At 34.7% G+C, this 25,762-nt stretch overlaps 1 protein-coding gene across 3 annotated transcripts in view; it reads right to left on the reverse strand.

Moving 5' to 3' along the window:
* Positions 1-25,762, reverse strand: part of CSMD3 (CUB and Sushi multiple domains 3) — a 1,194,711-nt gene that overhangs the window by 660,146 nt on the left and 508,803 nt on the right. For all 3 annotated transcript variants that reach the window (XM_077772930.1, XM_077772929.1, XM_077772928.1), the window contains one exon: positions 23,271-23,358. In XM_077772930.1, coding sequence (XP_077629056.1) covers positions 23,271-23,358 — 88 coding nt within the window. The remainder of the gene's footprint in view (positions 1-23,270; positions 23,359-25,762) is intronic.

Consider the following 25,762-nt stretch of genomic DNA (forward strand, 5'->3'; position numbering starts at 1 on the left):
GGAGTTTGTGTGAACTTCTGTTTCAGAATAGTTGTGATAAAGGGATAAACAAATAGAAGTGAAGTTTTAAATAAAATCAAATCTATCTCAGAGTAAGAACACATTCCAGAGGCATAGGTACATTAAAATTGGTATAAACAATGTTATAAACTATCCAAGACAATCACGTTTTTGTATTTTTTTTAAAATCTTAGAATATTTTTAAAAGAATATTAACAATTAATATTTGAATAGGGGATTTTAGTTTACAGAGTACTTTTTTTCTATAAAATTCCATTTGATCTACTCCAGTAGCAGTTATCCATGTCATTTACTCTCTAGCCAAATAAATAAGAAAGATATAAGAGTAATCCACAAGGAACTTTGTGGGTGACATTTAGAGTGCAGAGACTAACACACAAAGTAACTACCTCATTGTCTGTGAACCACTTAAGGTTTATAAGTTGGAAGGGCCACTTAGACTGAGCACTGACTACCCACACTTCATGTTTGTATCTTAAATCCAATGTGGAGATGCTGACAATTAATAATAAACTATTGCATTAAAACAATGCAAATTTGGCATATTAAGTTGCTACTTCCATGTTAAGCCTGTGCTATAAAATAAACTCAATTTTATACATTCAGCTTTACTAACATTATAGGCCACTGAGGAAAATTTTGAGCAGATTGGATTAGATTATATCTAGGTACATGCTAGCTGTAACATTCCATGAATCCATCTGCTTCTTATTAAAGTAAAATGTCACAACCAATATACCTCAAATATTTCACTGTGTTTTCCAGTAGTTTGTCTCTTTAGTGAATAAAGAGTGTTTAACTTTGAAGTAAGGTGTGCATGCTTAACTTTTAAATCATTCTCATTTAACATAATAACTGTGCTATAATGCAGTTCCTCTAATATGTATATCATGAAATTTATATTATTCTGATCAAAATAACTTTGCAATGAATGTCTCCATTTTATATAAAAAGTAACTTTCCAGTGAAAAAAAATAAAACAAGAATTGTGCTTTCCTAAATGTTGAGCAAGTCTTAGTATCAGCTTTCTAAAGTTCAAAATAGAAGGTGGAGAGTACAGAGTGACACAGAAAATACCAGATCCCTCTGAGATTTTTTTTGTTTTCCCGCTATAAAATTCAGGAAAACTGTACAAGCAGATATTGTAACAAAATACAAATAGTTATATAAATTATCACGTTGTATATGACAATAAAGAACGTCCATAATTCAACAGCTGGCTACAGAATTAACTTTAAAAGAAAAATAACTCCCTGGAGTGCCTGGGTGGCTCAGTCAGGTAAATGGCTGACTCTGGATTTCTGCCCCGGTCATGATCTCACGATTCATGAGTTTGAGCTCTGCATTGGGCTCTGCACTGACCGTGCTGAGTTTGCTTGGGATTCTCACTCTCCTTCTCTCTGTCGTTCCCCGCTGTTCTCTCTCTCTCACTCAAAATAAATAAATAAACTTAAAAAAAAAGAAGACGTCCCAAGCACTCTATGTGAGTATGACATAGAATGAATAGTTCAAATTTTTCATTGTAGCTCTGCTACTTGACTGTAAAAGACACTCTCACAAATAGCAGACAGGTATACAGAGGTTTGCTAAAGGCCTGGGCAGAATGGTAGAGACGTTTTATGAATTGCTGAGATACAAGCTGAAGCCTGTAAACTCTAAAAGGAAAAAAAAATGGTCTCATTCTCCCTTTTGTATCCTACATCTGTGGTCTGGCCCAGTGTCTGCTACTTAAATACACAGGAGGTATTTGCTGAGTGAAAGACACTATGGTAAGGTATGCTAGTCTAGATGCAGAGCCAGAAGAGGTTTGCTGATTTGCAGGCATTTTGCAATATAGTCACAAATGCCATATTGTTTGTCTGAACACTGACAATGGACGGCGAAGTACCTGGCCCATACAACAGGTCTTGCTAAAATACAAACTAAAATGCCAACATGCGTTTTTATTGTACGTTTTTTCTGCCCTTCTTTACTGGGTAAAATTGCAGATCCTAAACTGTGTTGAGCATGTCAGGTTGGTGCAATTAACCACAGGGTGTCTTCAGTATACTTCAAAATTTTGAAGGAAACACAGACATCTATCGTGCATCATACAAGCCACTAGCTTGAGAGCATTCAGAGTTTCAACATTAGATCACTAGATTTCTTTCAATGATGTCATATCTTCGTGAAGCTGGATTTTCAGTGGTTGCTGCAATCAGTAGCAAGTACCACACCATTTCACTGTGAAACAGGAAATGAGAGTGGTGATATGCAGTCTGATCAAGGTTCAAGAAATAGTGCAGTGGCGGAGCCTGGGTGGCTCAGTCAGTTAAGCGTCCGACTTTGGCTTGGGCCATGATCTCACGGTTTGTGGGTTCGAGCTCCATGTCCGGCTCTGTGCTGACAACCAGCTCAGAGCCTGGAGCCTGTTTCAGATTCTATGTCTCCCTCTCTCTCTGACCTTCCCCTGCTCATGCTGTCTCTCTCTCTCTCAGAAATAAATAAAACATTTAAAAATTTTTAAAAAGAAGTAGTGCAGCCTACCACAGTGCTAAGTTGCTAGAACATAAACTGTAAGCCAAAATGGAAGTATTAAGTATTTCTTTGGGCCTCAGAACCATGAAGAAAATGACTAAGACACTAAAAGCACTGTGATCCCAAACAAGGGGGAACTTCTTGTACTAAAACATTAAACACCGCTTTATAGTTCGATTTATTTTTGTCTAGCAGGATTTGTCAAAATGTGTCTGGAGCCATTGACGTATTCCCAGGGGGTGGGTCTTGTTATATATTCAGACATTCTGACCACACCTCACATATCTGAAGGTGAAGCACAGGAAACTGAATGTTTAGACTGAAATTTTTAGATGAGAATTAAAATTTTACACCTGAAGTTAATATTACTGTGTATGTTACCTAACTGGTATTTAAATAAAAACTTGAAAAAAAGAGGATGAACAACTTAGTGGTTAGCTGGGAATATGGGTCAGGCAGGCCTGGCAATGAAGTGAGCACTTGGTCTGAATATAGTTTAGAAATACCAGCTATTATTAGGTACCATAAAAGCTCTACAGATGTTACATATTGCTTTCTGGCCAAAGTAAGAGATCTTTGGGATAGAAAATGAGGGCCGCCCATGATCTGGTTGCTTCGTGCCTCTTTCACCTTATCTTCCACCATTTGTGCCCCCATCACCACCTTCACAACCTACTTAACCCCTCCCCCCCACATCCTTCCAGACACACATTCATTCACCCACTTACTTGCAAACACTTTTTACACCTTTTAAAAATGTACAATTTACTGGGTTTCAGTAGATTCACAAAGTTATACCACATCACTACTCTCTAATTTCAGAATGTTTTTATTATTCCCAAAAGGAAACTCCATACCTTTTGGGGAGTCACTCCCAATTCTCCCATAGGTGGTCACCCAGCGGGCTCTCAAGGGAGCCACAGGCACATGTAATTGAAAGCCTCTGGGCAGGCAGGCACGGGCAGGTGCGGTGGGGATAGCTGCAAGCACCTGCTACTGTCTGCTATACATGGCTTTGACCTCCTAGAAATCCATATCTCTGTTTTTGATCTCTTTTGGTAACCACCAGAACGTCCCACAGACAGACCACAAATTCAAAATGTCCCAAACTGAACTGACCTCCTGGAAACCCATTCTTCTTCCTTTATTTCCAATCTTAGTACACAATACGACCATCAGTTTTGTCATCCAAGACAGAAACTTCTTTGCAAACATATATTCATGAATCTATTTATTCAACATACATTCACTGAGTGTTTATTTAAGAGTTACAACCTCAGATATCTAACACGCAATCAAAGCCCCAAATTTAATCATGAATAGGTGAATATCTGCTTGATTAAAGCCACTTATATTCTAAAATATTTTTTCTTATATACATGCAGGTCCAACAAAATAGGATGCTTGCTGACCATGATTACTGATATATGTGAGGTTTTATGCAAAGGTGATACAGAAGATCTAATATTAAAAAAAGCATGAGGCCCTCTTCTCAAAAAGTTGAAGGACATACAAGGAGAGACCGATAGAAAAAAAATCACAGCACCATTTTAAGTATGGAGATTGTTGCAGAAAAAGAAGGGCAGTTACCTAATAAAGGCTGTTTGAGCTTCAAACCTGACCTTAATACTGGAGGTTGAGCAGATGTAGCCAAACGAAGAATGAGAAGAAAGACATTCTAGGTTAGGAATGCAGCATACAAAATTGACAGGGGTTACAGGCGTGAAAGTGTCTGAGAATCACACTAGTTGAATATGGCTAGTCTGTTCTGTCTGTGTGTATATGCGTGTGAGTACAGGTTGAAAGTAGGAGTGGGGTAGATAAGGGATAAAGGATTGGAAATATATGAGATTGGAGAACCAACCTAAGAATAATTCATGAAATGACATCTTATGCTGTCTATACCTGACAAACTCTACACATTCCCTTTCAAAATTGTCCCCTACCCCTTACACAGAACTCTGACTTATTCAGGATATTCAGTATATGATCAGGCCAGCCCCAGGCAAGACTCATGTTAGTTTACAATAGTTATATTGATCTCATTTTCTAGGCTATGGATTGTTTCAAAGGTGTGTGTGCCAACCATTTTTGGACAATGAAATGGAAGCTGGCTAAGACTTTTCTTCCTAAACAAAAATTCAAGGTCTCAAAAAGAGAAAACTCTTTGACTCTTTAACAAAAACTTTTGACATCAGTCCTCCTTCCTTTTTTGAAAGAGGAATTGTTATCTGGAACAAGGATAACATCAGCTTTCCTGACCATTACGAGACCATCACAAGAGACTCAAAACTAATATGTTAAGAATGTTGAAAAGATTTAAAAAGACAGAAAAAGTCCCATAGTATTTAGAAAAATATCCAATAGTATTACTAAGAAGCTGAAGGTATGACAGTAAGTACTTCTTCTGGACTTCATGGTATTTATGAAAAATAAATTTTTATCTGTAAAATGTCCTTTGGGGATTCCCTTACGTGCAGTAGCTTATATGAAGGAGCTTAGAAGTAATTTTGTGATATACCACTTTGCCTTTGCCTTGTTGTTTTGTTTAAAATTACACATTTGTGGAGTAAAGTATGAATTATGGTGCTATTCCATCAATTGGGAATGTATTCCATTCCCTTGTCCACTTGTCAATCTCCTTGGGCTTTATGTCCTACCCCACTTTGTACTTGATACTCAGTGATACAAACTACCCTTGAATATGCTGCATGGTATAGAGCTCTGTGTCAGGGCATGTGCATTCTCTCCTACACTCTTGTCCATCTGGAAACCTATCCATTTTCAGACATAGTGAAGATGTCATCTCTTTTGTGGCAGTTCTTCCTCCCTATATTCTCTAAGAGGTAATCATTTATTTCTTTGTGTATTAGATATATTTATCTAATTGTTCTTATCACAGTGGATTATATATTTTTTAATTTCCATTTTCTCCTATACAATTGAAAACTCCCTTTTCAACTCTGTATCTGTAGCAACTAGCTATGAAGATGGGGGCTATCGCTCTTCAGTTATTATTTTCATTTCCTTTGGATAGATTCCAGAAGTAGAACTGCTTGATGATATGGTAGCTCCATTTTTAAATTTTTGAGGATCCTCCATATTGTTTTCCATGTGGCCGTTTGAATTTACAATCCAACCAGCAGTACACGAAAGTTCCCTTTTTTTCCCCACATGCATGCCCATTTATTCTCTCTTATTGTTTTAAGGATGGCCATTCTAACAGGTGTGGGGTTAGGTTTCATTGTGGTTCTATACTGCATTTACCCAATGATTAGTGATATTGAGTGTGTTAGCCATCTGTATATTTCCTTTAAAGAAATGTCTATTCACCCAGTTTTTAAACGGATAGTGATTATTATTACCACTATTTTTGCTATTCAATTGTATGAGTTCATACATTTTGGATATTTGCCTCTTATTAGACACATGGTTTGCAAACATTTTATCTGATTTCATAGCTCATATTTTCACTCTGTTGATGGTTTCTTTTGCCATAGTTAGTTTGAAGTAGTCACACTTCTTTGGCTTTGCTTTTGTTCTTTGGCTTTCGGTGCCAGATTCAAAAAATCATCACTGAGATCATGTCAAGGAGATTTATTCCTATGATTTCTTGTAGGAATTTCATGGTTTCAGATCTAACATTAAGTTTTTAATCAAATTCAAGTTAATTTTTGTGAATGGTGTAAGATTCAGATCCATTTTCATTCTTTGCGTGTGACTATCCAATTATCCTAGCACCATTTACTGAAGAGGCCACATTGTCCCTACAGATTGTTCTTTACTCCCTTGTCAAATATTATTTGATTATATTTATTTGGGTTTATTTCTGGACCTCAATTCTGTTCCATTGCTCTACTTGTCTGTTTTTATGCCAGAACCATAGTTTTGGTGACTATATCTATATAGCATAGCTTAAAATCAGAAAAGGTGATACCTCCTGCTTTATTTTTCTTAGAATTTCTTTGGCTATTTGAGGTCTTTTGTGGCTGCACATAAATTTTAGGAGTGTTTTCTCTACTTCTGTAAAAAACAGAATTTTGTTTTTAGAATCTTATTCTTAAAATATTTATTTATTTATATTTGAGAATAGTTTGACACATAACGTTACATTAATTTCAGATGTACAACATAGTAGTTCAACTACTCTATATGTTATATTTTGCTTATCACAAGTATAGCTACTGTCGTCATATATCATTATTATATCATTAACTATATTCCCTATGCTGTGCATTTTATTCCTATGATTTATTCATTCTCTAACCGGAAACCTTTATCTCCCACTCCTCTTTACCTGTTTTGCCCATCTCCTACCCTTCTCCTCTCTGACAACCACTGGTTTGTTGTCTGTACGTGTAAGTCTGATTCTTTTTGTTTGTTTATACATTTGTTTTGTTTTCATTCTACATATAAGTGAGATCATATGTTATTTGTATTTGTCTGACTTATTCATACTCTTTAGGTCCATTCAAATTGTTGCAAATGGCACAACTTCATACTTTTTCATGACTACATAACATTTCAGTGTGTGTGTGTGTGTGTGTGTGTGTGTATGTGTGTATGTGTGTATGTACACACTTTGAGGAATCTTTATTGGTTCTTCTTCTGATGTATACATCAGTTGCTTCCACATCTTGGCAATTATAAATAATGCTGCAATAAAGGTAGGGATGCGTATATATTTTTTAGTGTTTTCACATTCTTTGGATAAATACCCAGGAGTGAAACTGGTGGATCATACTGTAATTCTATTTTTTTTTTTTTTTTTGAGGAAACTCCATACCGCCCCCTACAGTAGCTGCACCAATTTATATTCCCACCAACAGTGCAGAAGTGTTCCTTTTTTTCCGTATCTGTGTCAACACTTGTTACTTCTTGTCTTTTTGATCTCAGTCATTCTGACAGGTGTAAAGTGATACCTCATTCTGATTTTGATTTACATTTCCCTGGTGATTACTAACATTGAACATATTTTCATGTGTCTGTCCATTTGTATATCTTCTTTGAGAAAAACATCTATCCCAGTTGTCTGTCCATTTTGTAATCAGATTATTATTATTATTACTATTATTTTGGGGCTGAGTTCTATAAATTCTTTATATATTTGGATGTTAACCTTTTATTGTATATATCCTTTGCAAATATATTCTTCTCTCATATATGTTGCCTTTTTGTTTTGTTGATGGGATCTTTTGCGGAGCAGAAGCTTTTTATTTTGCTTTAGTCCGTATAGTTTATTTTTGCTTTTGTATTCCTTAACTTAGGAGACCTATGCAGAAAAACATCACTACAGCTGATATCAGAGAAATTATCTTCTGTGTTCTCTAGTATTTTTATGGTTTCAGATTTCACATTTAGGTTTTTAAGCCATTCTGAGTTTACTTTTGTGGATGGTGCTTGAAAGTATTCCAGATTCTTTCTTTTGCATGCAGTTGCCCAGTTTTCCCAGAACCATTTACTGAAGAGATGATCTTTCCCTCACTGCATATTCTTGCTTCTTTTGTCATAAATTAATTGATCACATAAGTGTGAGTTTACGTTTGGGCTATTTTGTTCCATGTGTCTATTTTGTGCAAGCACCATACTGTTTTCATTACTAGAATTTTGTGGTTTATCTTGAAATCTGCAGTTGTCATACTTCCAGCTTTGTTCCTCTTTCCTAAGATTGCTTTGGTTATTCGGGGTCATTTGTGATTCCATACAAATTTTAGTATTATTTTTTCTAGTTCTTTAAAAACAATGTTGTTGGTATTTTAGTAGAAATTGCACTGAATGTATAGATTGCTTTAGGCAGAATGGACATTTTAGCAATATCCATTTTTCCAGTCCACCAATATGGAATATTTTCCCATTTGGTTGCATTGTCTTTAATTCCTTTCATCAGTGTTTTGTACTTTTCAGAGTACAGGTCTTTCATTATCTTGGTTAAGTTTATTCCTAGGTATTGTAATCTTTTTGGTGAAATTGCAAATGGAATTGTTTTCTTAACTTTTCTTTCTGATACTTCCTTATTAGTATATAGAAATGCAACTAATTTCTGAGTATTATTTTTGTATCCTGCAATTTAATTGATTCATTATTCCTAATAGTATTTTGGTGAAGTTTTAAAGCTTTCTATGTATGGTATCATGCTATCAGCAAATGGAGAAATGGAGACAGTTCAACTGCTTCCTTACCGATATTGATGCCTTTTATTTCTTTATCTTGTCTGATTGGTGTTGTCAGGACTTCTAGTGCTATGTTGAATAAAAATGAGGAGAGTGGAGTTCCTGGTCTTGTTCCTGATATCAGAGGAAAAGCTCTGGTTTTTAGCACTGAGTATGATATTAGCTATGTATTTTTCATATATGGCCTTTATTATGTTGAGGAATGTTCTAAGTCTAGTTTTTATCATGAATGGATATTGAATTTCAATGCCTTTTCTGCACCTTTTGAGATGATCCTATGATTCTTTCTGTTAATTCTGCCAGTGTGAATTTGCCATATTAATAGATTTGCATACGTTCACCATGCTTGCATCCAGGGATAAATCCCATTTGATCATGGTGAATGATCCTATTAATGTGCTGCAGACTTTTGTGTGCAAGTATTTCATTGAGAATTTTTGCATCAGCTTTCATCAGAGATATTGACCTAAAAAGGTTTTCTTTTCTACTAGGGTCTTTTCCTGTTTTTGGCATCAGGATAATGCTGGCTTGTAAAATGAATTTGAGTATTTCCCTTCCTCTTCATATTTTGAAGAAGTTTGAGAAATATTGGTGTTAATTCTTCTTTAAATGTTTGGCAAATTCACCAGTGAAGCCAGCTGGTTCTGGTTGTTTCTTGTTGGGAGATTTTTGATCATTGATTCGAACTTCTTTAGTACATGGTCTCCTTAGATGTTCTTCTTCCTGATTCAGTCTTGGTAAGTTGAATGTTTCTAAGAATTTTCTATTTTTCTTAGGTTTTCTGGTATATTGGCATATAATCTTTCATATTAAGTGGATTTTCTGATCTGTGGAATTTCTGTATTATCAACTGTAATGTCTTCTTTTTCAGGAATAATTTGTTGAGTTGGGTCCTCTCTCCGTTATTACCTTGGTTAGTCTAGCTAAGAGCTTGTCAGTTTTGTTTACCTTTTCAAAGAACTAATTCTTAACTTGGTTAATCTTTTCTATTATTTTTCTGCTTTCTATTATGTGTATTTCTGCTCTCTTCTTTATTATTTCCTTTCTTCTTTTAACTTTGGGCTAAGTTTGCTCTTCTTTTCTAGTTCCTTAAGGTAGAGGCGTTGGTTTTTATATTTGGAATCTTTCTTGATTCTTCATGTAGGCATTTATTGCAGGAACTTTCCTCTTGGACTAGGACTGTTTCACTGTATCTCCTAAGTTCTGGTATGTTGTATTTCCAGTTTTGTTTTTCTCACATGGTTTTTACTTCTCCCTTTAACTTCTTGTTTGATTCATTGGTTGTTCAGAGAGTGGTGTTTAATTTCCAGGTGTTTGTTAATTTTCCAGTTTTCCTCTTGTTTTTAATTTCCAGTTTTGCACCACTGTGGTCAGCAAAGACATCTGGCATGATTTCTATCTTCTTGATTTGCTAACACTTGTTTTGTGCCCTAACAAATGGTTTATTCTAGAAAAAATTTCACGTGTATGTAAGAAAATATGGATTCTTCTTTGTTGGATAGAATGTTGTATGTATGTCTGTTAGGTCCATTTGCTCTACAGTCTTGTCAAATCCATTGTTTCTTTATTGATCCTCTGTCTGGATAATCAATGTTGAGAGTGAGATATTAAAATCCCAACTATTATTGTCCTACTATTTCTTTTCTTTGAGAAGTGCTGATTTTTGCTTTGTATATTTGGTTAGTCCAATTTGGGGCACATAAATATTTGTAACTCTTATATACTCCTTTTTTAAGCTTTTTACAATTTTTTTGAGAGATAGAGACAGAGAGAGACCATAAGCAGGAGAGGGACAGAGGAAGAGAGAGTGAGAGAGAGCGAGAGAGGGCGAGAGAGAGAGAATCCTAAGAAGGTCCCATGCCCAGGCTAGAACCCACCATGTGGTTTGATCTCACAACTGTGAGATCATAACCTGCACTGAAATTAAGAGTGAGATGCTTACCCAACTGACCCACCCAGGACCCCTTACAATTCTTATATATTCTTGGTAAACTGACCAAGAATCATTTATCATCTATGTTTGTTGTTAAGGTTAAAGTGAGTCTCATAGGCAGCGTATGGTTGGCTCTCATGCTTTTATCTGTTCAGCAATTTCTGTGACTTATACTTGGAGAATTTAATATGTTTATATGTAAGGTAATTATCGATAGATAAGGACCTAATATTGTTATTTTGTTCATTGTTTTCTGGTTGTTTTATGGATCTTTTGTTACTTGTTTATTGTCATTCCATCTTTTTGTGTGTGTTTTGATGTTTTTTGGTATCCATATGTTCTGACCTCTTGATCACGTTCTCTTGTGTAATTACTGCAGGATTTCCCCTCATGGTCACCTTGAGGCTTACATAAAATGTCTTAAACTTACAACACTTTATTTTAAACAATAACAACTTAACTTGGAAACTTCAATAGAATTAAAAACTACACTTTTACTTCCCTGCTCACATTTTAGGTTGATGTTGCTATAATCTGCATATTTTAAATTATTATTATTTAACAAATAACAGATTAATCTTGTTATGGTTATTTTGACTATGTTCATTTTTTTAACTTATAAAGTTTAAGTAAAGTAGGGACCACTATTACCATATTGAAAAATTGAACTATTACTATACATTTAACATTACCAGTGAGGTTTATATGACCTTTTTATGTGTAACTACAGCTTTAGTATTTCTCCATTAATTTCTCTGATCACATGGTCTAATAGCAGGACTTCAAACTCATCATAAAACTAAATGACTTACAGGTAGCAGTTGTTAAAATAAATCAGGCAGAGAAGGACAAATATCATATGTTTGCACGTATAGGAGGATTCGGAGGAACTTAACTGAGGACCATGGGGGAGAAGAAGGGGGGAAATGGTGGGGGAAAGGGAGAGAGGCAAACCATGAGAGACTCTTGAATGCTGACAAAAACTGAGGACTGATGGATGTGGGGGATGGGGGGATGGGCATGGAGGAGGGCACTTGTGGGGATGAGCACTGGGTGTTATATGGAAACCAATTTGACAATAAACTATTTGTAAAAAATAAATAAATAAAATGGTATTTGAAAAAAAAGAAGTTTAAAAAAGAAAAAAGAAAACATAAAACATTAAAAAAATTAAAAATAAATTAAAAAATTAAAAAAAGAAATATTCTTATATGAACATAATCAATATTTTTATAATCACTGAGGAAATTATAAAGTAAATTCCTTTGAGAAGATATCTTATGGGACATACTACGATTTATCTACCATTGAGTGTGCTAATCTCCAAGGTGAGACTCCCAACAGCTGTGTTTCGAAATCTTAAAAGCCCCATTTCTAATTTGAAATGCCTATGGAGCATAACAGGCTTTCCAAGGGAAAAATGCTGCCAAAAGACATAGAAACTGCCAGGAAATTCTATGCTGAAAAATAAATTAAAAATTTAAATGTCTCTTAAAATGATAATCAAATATCTGAGAAGGCTCAGCGTTTGGAAAGGTCTTCTTTGATCCCTGCCCTTTAAAGAGATATCACTAGAGAAAGAGAGGAATTTGTCTTCACCTTGAGAAAAAAGAACAATTTTGGCTACAAAATGTTGACTTATATTTGGATTATTAAAACACTGATATATCTTAGTAATGAACTAGCAGGGTACATGCTTCTCCTCTGATAATATTAAAACACTGCTCTAGTCAAGAGAAGCTGACTATCATGATACAAATTCATCACACTTTTGAATGTGAATCTACCTTCCTCTGGGTTCTCCTAAATTAAGCTTTCTAAATATGCTAGTATAATCACTTATATGTCTGACTGTGGTAATTGCAAAGAGATCATTAATAAATAGAAACTCCCAGATGTGTCCCTTCTACCCTCACAAAAAACTTTTCTTTTAATGTATTTTTTAATGTTCATTTCTTTTTTAAAGTTTATTTTGAGAGTAGAGGAGAAAAATCCCAAGCAGGCTCCACACTGTCAGTTCAGAGACCTATGTAGAGCTTGATCTCAAAAACCGTGAGATCATGACCTAAGCTGAAATTAAGAGTTAGATGCTTAACTGACTGAGCCACGCAGGCACCCCCAACACAAAAATCTCCTAAAGAATTGAATACCACACAACTATTTCCTAATATTTTGTAATCTGACTTTTTGTATCATCTCTTTAGTTACCAATGATTCTCCATCTCTAAATTAATTTACTCTATCCTCATTTCCCTCAACTTTCTGTCACCAGTATAACCTCTTTTTTGGCTTTAGTGATCTAAGGAAAATCTTGATTTCCCTGAATCTAGTCTAGTCACCCTAACCACCTATTTGCCGCTCTTTTCTTGAATCTACTTCCTCTTCCCATTACCTAAAAAGTAAGCTCTGCTCCATGTTCCTTCTTCAAAACTGTCTTCTTCTACTGTATATTCTGCCTTAGGAATACCATAAGCTCTTGAAGATTTCAATAATCATGACTTTCCCATCTTCATTGTTTTTTTTTTTAGGCCTTTATTATTTTTATTTTTCTGAAATTTGGATCTTGATTTTTAACTTAAAAAAACTGAACTAGTCTTTCTTCTAAAACAAGTATACATCATTAGAAGTGAAAGAGTATGGAATTTGGAATTAGATGAACTTAATTTTAAGTCCTGTTATTCTTTTTACTTGATTTGGAGAAGGGATTTATTCTCTCCAAAGATCTGTTTCCCTTTTAGTAAAAATAGAATAGTATCAAGTTGTATAGTGAAGGTCTAGCTATCTAACAGTTATAACATTGCCTGGGAAAGTACCCAGGCTAAAATACAGTTCAGTAAATGCCAAGTTACTTTTCACTTCCTAATTTTAGTACAATTTTTCCAATTAATGAAGATTTAAAAATCTTCATTCTTTCCCCAAACCCTGCAACTCTTTGATTCTACTTCTTTAATCTCATCAATTGTTCCCTTTCAATTCTCACTGCCTCCATTTTACTTCATACTCTTAAAATTTCTCACATGGAAAACAGCAATGGTTTCCTCTTCTATTACAAGGTATATTACACTAAGCTTTAGATAAAGGTTTTTATTGCATAGCTACTGCTGTATTATCCTCCATCAAAAACTTGTGTCTCCTCATCTCTCATGGTGTTAAGAATTAATAAATTATATAATATCAATTATTACACATCGACATATACTGTGCCATAGTTTAAAAACACTTTCACAATTAATACTTTGTTACTCATTAAAAAGTTATACCTGTCTAGGTTCCTATTTTGCTAATGAGTAAACCTATATCCCAGAAGTCTGTGTCCCTAGTAGTAATAAAGGTAGGCTTGAACCCAGAGCTATGGCTTGCAGTTTGGTGCTCTTTTCCCTTTGTTTATACATTTGCATTCTAGCATTTAAGTTCCTTAATACAGTCGAAACCTAACTTTCTGACATTATACTTCCAGTTCTGCCATATTGTGTTACAGAATGCTAGACGTGCCTCTTACAGAAAATAGATCATTTTAGTCGTGTGAAGTGTATTTTTAAAAAGAGATTTTTAAAAAGCTACTATTCCCTTAAAATAACCAGTTGCTTGAGGCAAACTGTTCTTCCAAATGCCTCTACCCTTTATCAGCTCAGCAGTATAGCACATGCAATTCTCTCTTCCTAGAATGTGATCCTGCCAATCTTTTCCTATAAGAGTCCTACCCATTCTTCAAATGGATTTTCATCATCCTTGTTTTCCTGCAACTTAAATCGATGTTTTCTTGCCTCATATGATTTGAATGTTATTCAGTTGTGTGCTTTCTCATATCACCATACTGGAATTTATTCTATTTCTTGAAGGCAGACACCATCTTTTTTTTTTCTTTTTTTTTTCCCCAAGCCAAAAATAGTTCAAATGCTTAAGAAAAGCTTGCTGAGCTGAATTTGAGTTAAACCTGCACTGCAACCTTCCTCTTATATTATGGCTTAAGACCAAAGCAATTAAGACTTGTACTGCTGTCCACATGGAAAGATGTTTCTGGCATCTTTGAAAAGATTCCTTAAAAGACATATTACCTAGATATGAAAACAAAGTGTAATGGAAGCATAGATGTTCAATTATTGCTTGGGGCCCAGATCGCTCAGAACAATGTACCATATTAAAACTAGCCCCTTAAAATAATGTATTTTAAGTTGTACACATATATAGAAAAATAGTGGAGCCAGATTTTTTAAAAAAGTTTTTTTTTAATGTTTTATTTATTTCTGAGAGAGAGAGAGAGAGAGGCAGTGTGAGCATGGGAGGGTCAGAGAGAGAGGGAGACACAGAATCCGAAGCAGGCTCCGGGCTCCGAGCTAGCTATCAGCACAGAGCCTGACGCAGGGCTCGAACCCACGAACCGTGAGATCATGACATGAGCCGAAGTCGGATGTTCAACCGACTGAGCCACCCAGGCGCCCCTGGGGCCAGATTTTTGAAAGTTACTCCAATTGTGTTATCCAAGCTAATAGGATATTTAGAAAAATGTGGTTTATGAACATATTCAACATGGATAGGCAATCTAAAGAGAAAATAGGGGTGCTAGGAGGCTTGGTTGGTTAAGCATCTGATTCTTGATTTCGGCTCAGGTCATGATCTCACAGTTCATAAGTTCAAGCCCTGCATTGGTCTCCACAGTAATAGTGCTGATCCTAACTAGGATTCTCTCTTCTTCTCTCTCTGCCCCTCCCCTACTTGTGCATGTTCTCTCTCTCTCTCTCTCTCTCTCTATCTCAAAACAAATAAATACACCCCAAAATAAATAAATAAATAAATAAATAAAAATAAATAAATAAATAACACAAATGACAAGACTTACACTATGCATACTTTCTGAGGAACTTAGCACTTTATACTTTATCTACTTTATTCTCATGGACTCCTTATTACTAGAGAGGAAAGTACAAGCTGTTATTGCAATATTATGATAAAAATATTAGAAAGAAATGGTGAGGCAAGGAATACTTAGAGGGCATAAATAATTTAAATTGTGGTAATCTTTCACTGAAATACAGTTTAAAAATACATATTTTGAAATACTTTAAAATATTGCAACTAGAAAATAATTTTTGATGAATAAAACTATTTATAGTTAAGGCAAGTATTTTGGCTTGTGCAATGTGAAAATATTTTATGTGTACTAATTCCAAATCTATACATATAAGATTATTTCATGTATTTTTTGCCACATATTGTTAAATGACAAGTTTCTGAAATATCAAATTATAAAATGGATGACTAGGAATATCTTTTAGTGTCACCATAAATGATAAAAATAACATAACATAAAGGCAAAATGCAATGTCAGATCTGTCATATTTCCCCATGCTACATTTGGATAGTTACTCAGACTTAGTATTGTATAACTTCCATAGAAAAACACTGTTTTGAGGCTCCTTGGTGGCTCAGTTGGTTAAGCGTCTGACTTCTGCTCAGGTCATGATCTCATGTTTTGTGGGTTCAAGCCCCGTGTCAGGCTCTGTGCTGACAGCTAGCTCAGAGCCTGGAGCCTGCTTCAGATTCTGTGTCTCCCTCTCTCTCTGACCCTCCCCTGCTCACGCTGTCTCTCTCTCTCTCAGAAATAAACAAAACATTAAAAAAATTTAAAAAATAGATAAACATTGTTTTATTGAGAATATGGATTTTTATTAAAGAAAATTCCATTGTTATCATGGAAATGTTATGTGATCTAGACGAAGTAGAACAAGTGATCTGACCTTAATTATGTAATATGAGATGGATTATAGTAATGAAGTAAAATGAGAATAAGAAGAAAAAATAAGAAATAAACCGCAAGAAAAAATTGGCTGAATAATGAGGTTTTTTTTTGTTTAAATAATATGGCTAAATAGAGGGAGGCAAGAAATTTGGGGGAAGAGAAAGAAGGAAAAGATCTATCAAATCACTGATAAACCGAGTGTACAAAAAGAAGAAAGGAGTTATCTATGCTGGAGACTAAATTAGCTTTTTACTTATAAAAGATTCTTTCTAGAGTTATTAACTGTTCTTATTTACATCTCTCCATATCCAATTCAGAAGGAAGTTCCTTGAGAATTTTAGTTCAAAACTGTGAAGTAGAAAGATCCTGAACTCACCTCCTTTCAAGGACACACTAGGTCAACAGCTATGTATGTAACAATTTCCTCTTTAATAAAACAACAAACCTAAAGGTTGGTTAAGTAACCACTACACATCTTGCAAACTGAAGAAATCCACATCAAAGAGGGTAAGAGAGGTTGGGACACAATGAATCCTACCCCGGGTGCAGTGACCCCAAACCAGGAAGAAACTCAAAACCCAGAGCTTCTCCCTGAGGATTAAAGAATTTGGACCTCACATCCAGTACCCCAATTTTTAAAACATGCACTTGAGAGATGAGTGCCTCCAAAATAACTAACTTTGAGAACCAATGGGGTCCACATCCTGAGACCCACAAGATGGCAGCAATTTGAAAGGGAGCTTAAAGATTTCAAATTCACCTGCCATAAATCCTAGTTCAGAGGCAGCCACTGGTGACCAGACTTAAAGTGAAAAAGGCTTACCTGCTTTATTAAAGTATAGGCCTGAGGGGCAGGCATCTAATTTAACACACACATCTAGGAGTTTGTGGGAATACTCTCCTGGATGGAGACTGGTGGGTGCCATCTTCACACTCCCTCCTTTGGCTGAGGAGAGCACTAATATTTCCCAGAAGGGAGCTTTCACAGGCATCTGGATCCCTGATCTCTGTGGTTATCCTTAAGGGACACTTCTTACTTGCCTGGCTCTGGAGTCTGAGGAAGCTTGCATTTCTGTTCCCGTGGGACTATAATAATTGGTACCATGCAGAAAGAAATTTATACCTCTGTATGATACCACTATATTGTGCACATCTCTACATTGTCTGGTTCTGGTAGCCAGTGGGACTTAATACTTGCGGTTCCCACTGGACTATAACCAATGTAGGAAGGGTTTATAACAGCCACCACCCCCAAGGCACAGCAAGAGACAACAGAATAGGACTTTCTATGAAAGAGGCTCTGTGTTTCATATTTGGGGTGTGCATTTTGGGGGGGCTACTATCCAGGGTATACCCTTTGACTGCCTGGCTCTAGTGGCTGTGGGTTTCATTATTGGGCCCATAGGACTTTGGCAATCAGAAAGAGGTTTTTTGGCAAGCTACCACCCCTAGTGTACTGCACAAATGGTAGACTGAGGCACACTCTATAGTCTTTCTGTAAAGGAGGACTCTACTTTTTCGTGAGCTATGGCTTGAGGGGAGGGCTTTAGGTGTGGCCCTCAATTACTGGCCTATGGACTGCTCTCAGGGAACACAGGCTGTGGGCGCCAACAAAGCAAGTATAGAGGAACCATATCTCAACATGATACAGGCCATATATGACAAGCCAGAAGCTACAGCGAAAGTTGAAAGTGTTTCCACTAAGATCAGGAACAAGATAAGGATGCCCACTCTTGCCACATTTATTCAACATAGTATTGGAAGCCCTAGCCAGAGCAATTAGGCTAATAAATAAATAAGGAAATAAAGGACAATGAATTAGAAAGTAGAAGTAAAACTCTTACTATTTGCAGATGACATGAAATCTTATATAGGGAACCCTAAATACGCTATTAAGCAAATGTTTGACTAATAAATTCAGTAAGTTTGCAGGATACACTAATAACAAACTATCAGAATGAAAAAAAAAAACAATAAACGATTTCATTTACAATTGCATCAAATAATAGCTAGAAATAAATTTAACCAAAGATGGGAAAGACCTGTATGTTGAAAACTGTAAGATACAGATGAAAGAAAAAAGTGACTCCAGCACTACCCTCATTATTCTTCTGCTTTATGTAATTGGGTGATCCAGAGCTATTTCTTGTCTAGTGTGTCTCTTCAATCTTCATGCTATTCCAATTTTTTTCAACATCTGTCACTCCAATGAAATCACGCTTATCTATAATCTTCTTGCTGCTTAATTTAAGAGACAATCTTCTTCCCTTCATTCTCAGTTTTTCAATAGCGTTGACCATTCTTCAGCCTCTTTTCAAGAACTTCCTTCTCTTGTTTCCCTCCTATTCTTCTGACCACTCATGATTTGATAGCTCCTTGTGTTCCATCATATCATCAAAGAGCATTGATCTTTGGGACTATGTCATAGATTGTCTAACCTTTTTATATAGTCTAAATGATGTAATTACTCATGTTTCTTTAATCTTCTTTATAGTATCTACATGCTGATGGTTCCGGCTATCTCTGAATTTCAATTACATTCAACTACAAACTTAACATATCCATGTGGAAATCTCTAAAGTCATTTAAAATTTAAAATCTCAAAACCGAACTCATTTTTTCTTCTTCAAACCTCTGGACTTCCACACTTAATTAAATATTATCATTTAGTCCATTCTCATAATATTTAAGCCCAACAAAGTAGGAATCATCTTTTTTTTTCTTACTTTCAACATCAAATTATCATTGGATACTGAAATTGTATCTTTAAAGACTATCTTGAATCTTTCTGGTTCAGTATATCACCATAGTCCAAATCTCCACCATCTTACACTCAAACTACTCTAGGCATCTTCCAACTAAAACTTGTTTTCTTCAATCCATCTGTCAAAAATATAAGTGATGATATACTGAAAATATAAATGAGATCAGGTCACTCTCTTACGATTCTTTGTAGCTTCTTACTATATGTAGGTGACTTAAGTAGCCCAGGAGTGACCATGGTGAACTGAGAGAATTTGATCAGCCTAATGGGAACAGACATTAATAGATTTCAGTAGATATTTCCATGAAGGTACATTATTTCAGTTGCCAAATCTAACAAGGAAGTGCAAAAATCTTTGTGAGTGTACATGTGTAATCTCCTGATTTTTAAATGTTGGCTCCCATTTTTAAAAAAATACTGTGAGCTTAAAACAAAACATATCTTCAGTCCAGATTAGACTGAATGGCTGCCAATTCGCTTTCTCTACAGGAGAGATATGGATTTTCCTTATCTCCTCAGCTTCATTCTATGCTTTTCTCCCACTTACATTCTATAATTCAGACTCACTCATCTTTATTTTCCTGGAATAGCTCATCAAGCTTGTCCTCAATATGAGGCTCTTCCTTACTTATAGTCTAGATGCATAAAATTCTGGTATCAGTTAGAGTGGAACCTTCTTAAAATGGATGTGTTCCCACCCTGACAGTTTTGTTCTCTCTTACAGATGCTTGTTTTTTAAAATATATTTTTTATTTTATGATTTCACAATATTTTTTTCTAAATTTGTGATTACAACTGCATATGCCATTTAATTGTTTGTCTTTTCTGCCATTAAATTCTAATGCATGAAGGGGCGCCTGGATGGCTTAGTGGGTTGAGTGTCCGACTTCTGCTCAGGTCGTGATCTCACGGTTTGTGAGTTCGAGCCCCGTATTGGCCTCTGTGCTGACAGCTCAGGGCCTGGAGGCTGCTTCAGATTCTGTGTCTCCTTCTCTCTATGACCCTCCCCTGCTCATGCTGTCTCTCTCTTAGAAATAAATAAAACATTAAAAAAATATTTTAAAAAATTCTAAGGCATGAAAGGCATCTATGTTTGCTTTTGTGTTTTATTTGTTCCTAGTACAAGACCAGACAGATAATAGGCAAATAATATATGTAGATAATAAATATATAAATGCTCACTGGATTTCTCTATGTATATCGTATTCTAATCATCCTGTGAGACCAAGCTCAATGTTAACTTCCCTATGACCCTTATTTCCTAGCCTCCAAAAATGCCATGCCTCCTCAGTGTGTTCTTAACATTTTTCACATCCTTTTCTTTTAGTTTAAATCCAAGTTAGTTAACATATAGTATGATAATAATTTCAGGAATAGAATTTAGTTATCTCTTACATATAACACCTAGTGCTCATCCCAACATGTGCCCTCCTTAATGCCCATCTCCCATTTAGCCCATCCCACCATCCAACACTCCACCAGCCACCCTCAGTTTTTTCTCTATATTTAAGAGTCTCTCATGATTTGTTTCCTCTCTGTTTTTATATTACTTTTGCTTCCTTTCCCCTATGTTCATCTCTTTTGTTTCTTAAATCCCACATGACTGAAATCATATGATATTTGTCTTTCTCTGACTATTTCATTTAGCATAATACCCTCTAGTTCCATCCACTACAAATTCTTAAATTATAATGATTACACTATGTTTTAGTCTAACTGTGAGCCTCTTAATGCCTAACATCTACCATGGTGTTTGAAATATGTTTACAAAGTAATCTTAAGACTGTAATTCACTACATTTGAAGGTAAGTTAAATTACTATATTAGTCTATTTCCAATAAAACCATACATTTTTGCACACAGTAAGACCAAGTAAATATTCATATTAATAATTATTCTGTAAATCATATCATACTATAATAGTCACTAAATTAATTGAATACTTATTTTGTTAAATGCTTATTTATTTAGTTTGAGAAAGAGACAGAGCAATCAGAGTAGGGGCAGAAAAAAAGGGAGAAAAAGAATCCCAAGCGAGCTCCACACTCAGTGCAGAGCCCTACAAGGGGCTCCAACCCATGACTGTGAGATCATGACCTACACCTAAATCAAGAGTCAGACAGACACAAACAACTAAGCTACTCAAGTGCCCCAACTGAATACCTATTTTGTCTCAAGCTGTACAATTATTACATGCATACATCATCTCATGTAATTTCTTCAACCAATGAAGTAAGTACTATTATTTTTAGATTTTAGGAAAGAAGCTCTTGGAGAACACAAGTAGTTTATGGAAAGAATGGGATTCAAATGAAGTTAGTTTGACTTCAAATAGTAATGTAATATATTGATTACATGGTCAGACTTTGGAATCAGGAAATAGTAAGTTCAAATTTTAATTCCATCAAATTATATGCTGTGTAAACAGTTTTAGTTTCCTCATTTGTAAAGTGGGGATAAAATAGTAAATACTATGTAAGATTTTATAATAAATAAGACATGTAAAAAACACTTTATAAGTTGCTTATAATTTTGTAGTCTATAAAATGACACTTTTAATTATTGAGGTTGAGAAGTTCGATTGATTTTTAATAAAGTCAATTTATTAAGATTAGAGTTTGACTAGATCTCAGGTCTTTTAAATTCCCTCTTGTGTTTTTCTTCAAACATTATCATTTATATTAATTATGGGGCTGATTAAATAAAGTTCTGTATTTTTTTAGAAAATTATAATTGTATGTATGTTGAAATGATATATTATCTTTTCCTCTCCATGTATAGCAAAATATAATTTTAAGTCATCTTGAAAGATCCACAGGGACAAAATTTCTATAGATCTCTTTTCTAAGAACTATCTCCCCTCACAAACCCCTGCAGGGATATTCTTTAGAGTATCATTTGTCCTTTATACAAATAATATAAAGAAGTAAAAATTGTAAATGTGTAGTAGGTATATCCATAGTCATTATCAATAATATTTTTCTAAATATAATTTACTGTCAAATTAGCTAACATACAGTATATGCAGTGTACTCTTGGTTTCTTGAGTGGAATCCCATGTTTCATCACTTACATACTATACCCAGTGCTCACTCCCAACAACTGTCCTCTTCAATGCCTATCACTCCTTTTCCACCCCCCCAACCTCCTGAACCCAGCATTTGCTCTCTGTGTTTAAGAGTCTCTTATGGTTTGCCTCCCTCTCTGTTTGAAACTATTTTTCTCTCCTTCTCTGCCCTCATATGTATCATAGATACTTTGTAAAAATAAGTATTTGTGAATGTTAAACTATCATTTAATGTTTTACAGGGTTTTTGGTATCTCTAATTTATAAAATGCTATAATCAGAGAACTACTAAAATTTCAAAATTTTTAAAAATATTATTTGTTAGTCATGCAAAGTAATGTCTACCACAGCATACTACTTTCATTCGCTTGCTTGTTAATAACTTAATTTTGAATTAGTAAATACTAATTTTAAGATGGAGATAAAACATCACAGTTATGTGTACTTCTGAAAAATATTTATGTTTATAAGCATATGTAGGAAGGTTTCATAGACAGTACTTCATTTTTTTAATGTTTATTTATTTTTTAGAAAGAAGGAAAAAGAGCATGCTAGAGTGGGGGAGAGACAGAGAGAGAGGAGCACAGAGGATCCAGAGTGGGCACTGCACTGACATCACCAAGCCCATTGTGAGGCTTGAACTCACAAACCATGACACCTCCGCAATATCTCATTTGAAACTCACCATTGTATGTGGTAAATTTGACTTACATGTTACAGAACAGGAAACTCAGGCAGATAGAATTCAGTGACTTACTCAAGCATGTCAGATAACCATTAAGCAGAATTTGAATTCTAACTCATGTCTTTCAAATCCAAAGCCCATGATTTTTCACTTACTACATGACAATAAATTAATCATTTAACTCCAGAAAAGTATCTTAATAAAGTTGGTATGCTATTTAATTAGACACTTTAAAGTAATGGAATACTAATAGCAACAAATAAAATCTACCTACCGTTGTATTAAATCACCCAGTCTTCATCTCCATATTATCAGTTATTTTTTAATTTTAAATTAAACAAACTTCAACAAAATAATAAGTAATATAAAATATTACCTAAAATCTGATCCAACTCTCTTCCCATTTTCTGGTTCTCCTGGATCTGGGCATAAATTGGAAGCTGTTTTAATACCTCCTTCGTTTACTGTAACAACAGAAGAAAAAGAAAGAATCAAAACATGTGCAATTAGAAAATCAAGAAAAATGTTAATTGAAAAATTTACATAAAATATATTCTTATATGTTAAGTAATCACTATAGTTTAAACATATAAAGACAAAATATAAATTTATAACCCAGTAATAAAGACAAAGCATTTTATCTATTAGTGGACCTATAAGTTTCATGTTGAACTTCAATGGCACACTATTCTGAATATTAACACATTAATAGTTAACACTTTACTTTTAATTACTATCAAATTGTTAAATCTATGGAAATTCATTTCCAGGGTGTCATTGCCAGAGTTTCCATTAATTATTGGCATCAAAGAAATCACTAACATTTGTAACTGTGTCATTTGGGTACCTACTATTTTTAAGTTGCAGTAGGAAAATAAGACCCTATGGGAAAAGTTTAAGATTATTAGCACTTCTTATTTGGTATATAACAGAACAGTGTGTTCTATCAATGTTAAAGTAAAACTCTTGTTCTAATTACCAAGCGTGTTCCTAAATTATGACATAATGCTGAAAACCAAAATAAAGGCTTTACTCTCTAGCAATTTACATGATTATGTTTTACTAGCCATCATACATATTTTCAGCCTTTCCTCCAGAACACTCAATTAATGAAAGAGTTATTAATATTTTCAATGAGTGTGATCACAATGGGTAACCAAATCCCAAGACAGATATCTGAATGGGAGCAATTTTTCAACCTGATAGTTTTGAAATATGTGAGTGATACTGTTTCATAAATTCAATCTTTTAATGAACTAGAGAATAAATGCTATTTTGTTCTTTATCAATTTCTCTGCATTTTGAGAAAAGAACTGGACTTGAGTGGAGATTCCACAGAGAAAACAAAAGCAAAACTTTACAATGGTTCTTGACCTCCATTGTGGATCCAAACCACTTATGGAGATTTCTTTCAGAATGAAAATGCTTATTTCTACCTCTAGATATTCTAACACAATTACTCTAGGGTAGGACCGTGGGCATCAGCTTTTTGCTTGTTTTGTTTTTCAGTAACCCTTAAAGTGATTCTACTGTAAAGTCAATGTTAAGAACCACTGGTTCCCTGCATCATTTACTTCAGATTGATCAGTATGTTCAAACTGATTTATCAGATAGCAAGATAACTATCAGATAATGTCCCAACAGTCATAGCTCTGGTAAAATTGTCATATTTCCAATTAGATAGGAATTTTTCCATTTGTGCCCTTCTTTCTATAAAACTCACTTTCCTAAAGTGATTTATCCCCAGCCAATATCCTTATTGACAACACTATTACATATTTACTGATCCCTGAAAAATATGTGATAGTTTTACTTTTCTTGGTCTGCTGACTTGCTATTTCATTCCCCTTTAACTTTTTTTTTTTTTTTTTAACAATTCTCTTATTTTTGACCACCCTCTTTAAATCACTCTCTTACTTTCTAGCAGACAAATTCAAAGGCACCAACCACGGCTCTCTATATTTTATATTTTGCTCATGGCTTGAAAAAATGACCTCTTTGCTAATGAGTTTCAATATACAGTTTCATCATTTTTTCCCAAGCTCCATTCTTGCTCCTTCAATGATCTACTAAGTAATTCCACCAAAATTTGCAGTGTTATCTCCTGTGCATGCTCAGATCCAACCTAATCACTGATGCTCTTGTGCACTCCATTATCATTCACCTCTAGTCCATCTTGAGTGCTAGAGGACTAAACTTCCTCAAATACAGTTTTTATTAATGTTCAAATCTCCTACGATTCATGATTTCTATTATATCAGCTTTACTCCCCACTAGTCACCAAGATGCTTCCATAACTCAATTCAGTGGGTTCTAAATTATTCTGCAATTTTACTAGTTAGCCATGCTTACTTCATGCTTTATTTATATCTTCTCCATGTCTCCATGTTTTTTCCTTTCTTCTTCTTTAGCTGTCAAAATTCTATCTAGTTTTTAAGGCTCAGCTCAAGTCCCACTTTTTGCAAAATACAATCTCTAATTTTCCCAGTTTATTCTAATCCTTCAAATTACATAATATGGAAAATTTTATGTCTAGTTTTTAAATTATTTATCATGTTACAGATTAGTAGTTTCACATTCCTTAGTCACATATACAAAGAGATTATATACTTGATAAAGATAAGGGGAAAACCGTTATTTTAATACATCTACAGTGCCTAGTTAGGTGTTAGTAACCTCTCAGTGAATATGTCCTAGTAGTTTGATTATCAACAATATCTAGTGTATTGTTTTCACTGATTCAAGTATTTTCTACGGGAAGCACTATCTTTCCTATCTTAAAATAGCTTTTGAAAATTTTGTAGTTTATGTTCTTTAAATGTCACTTTTTGACATGGAATAGAGATAAAGAGAAGAATGGCATGATCT

Source organism: Crocuta crocuta, unplaced genomic scaffold (genome assembly GCF_008692635.1).
Source record: "Crocuta crocuta isolate KB4526 unplaced genomic scaffold, BGI_CrCroc_1.0 scaffold479, whole genome shotgun sequence".
NCBI classification, from domain to species: Eukaryota; Metazoa; Chordata; class Mammalia; order Carnivora; family Hyaenidae; genus Crocuta; species Crocuta crocuta.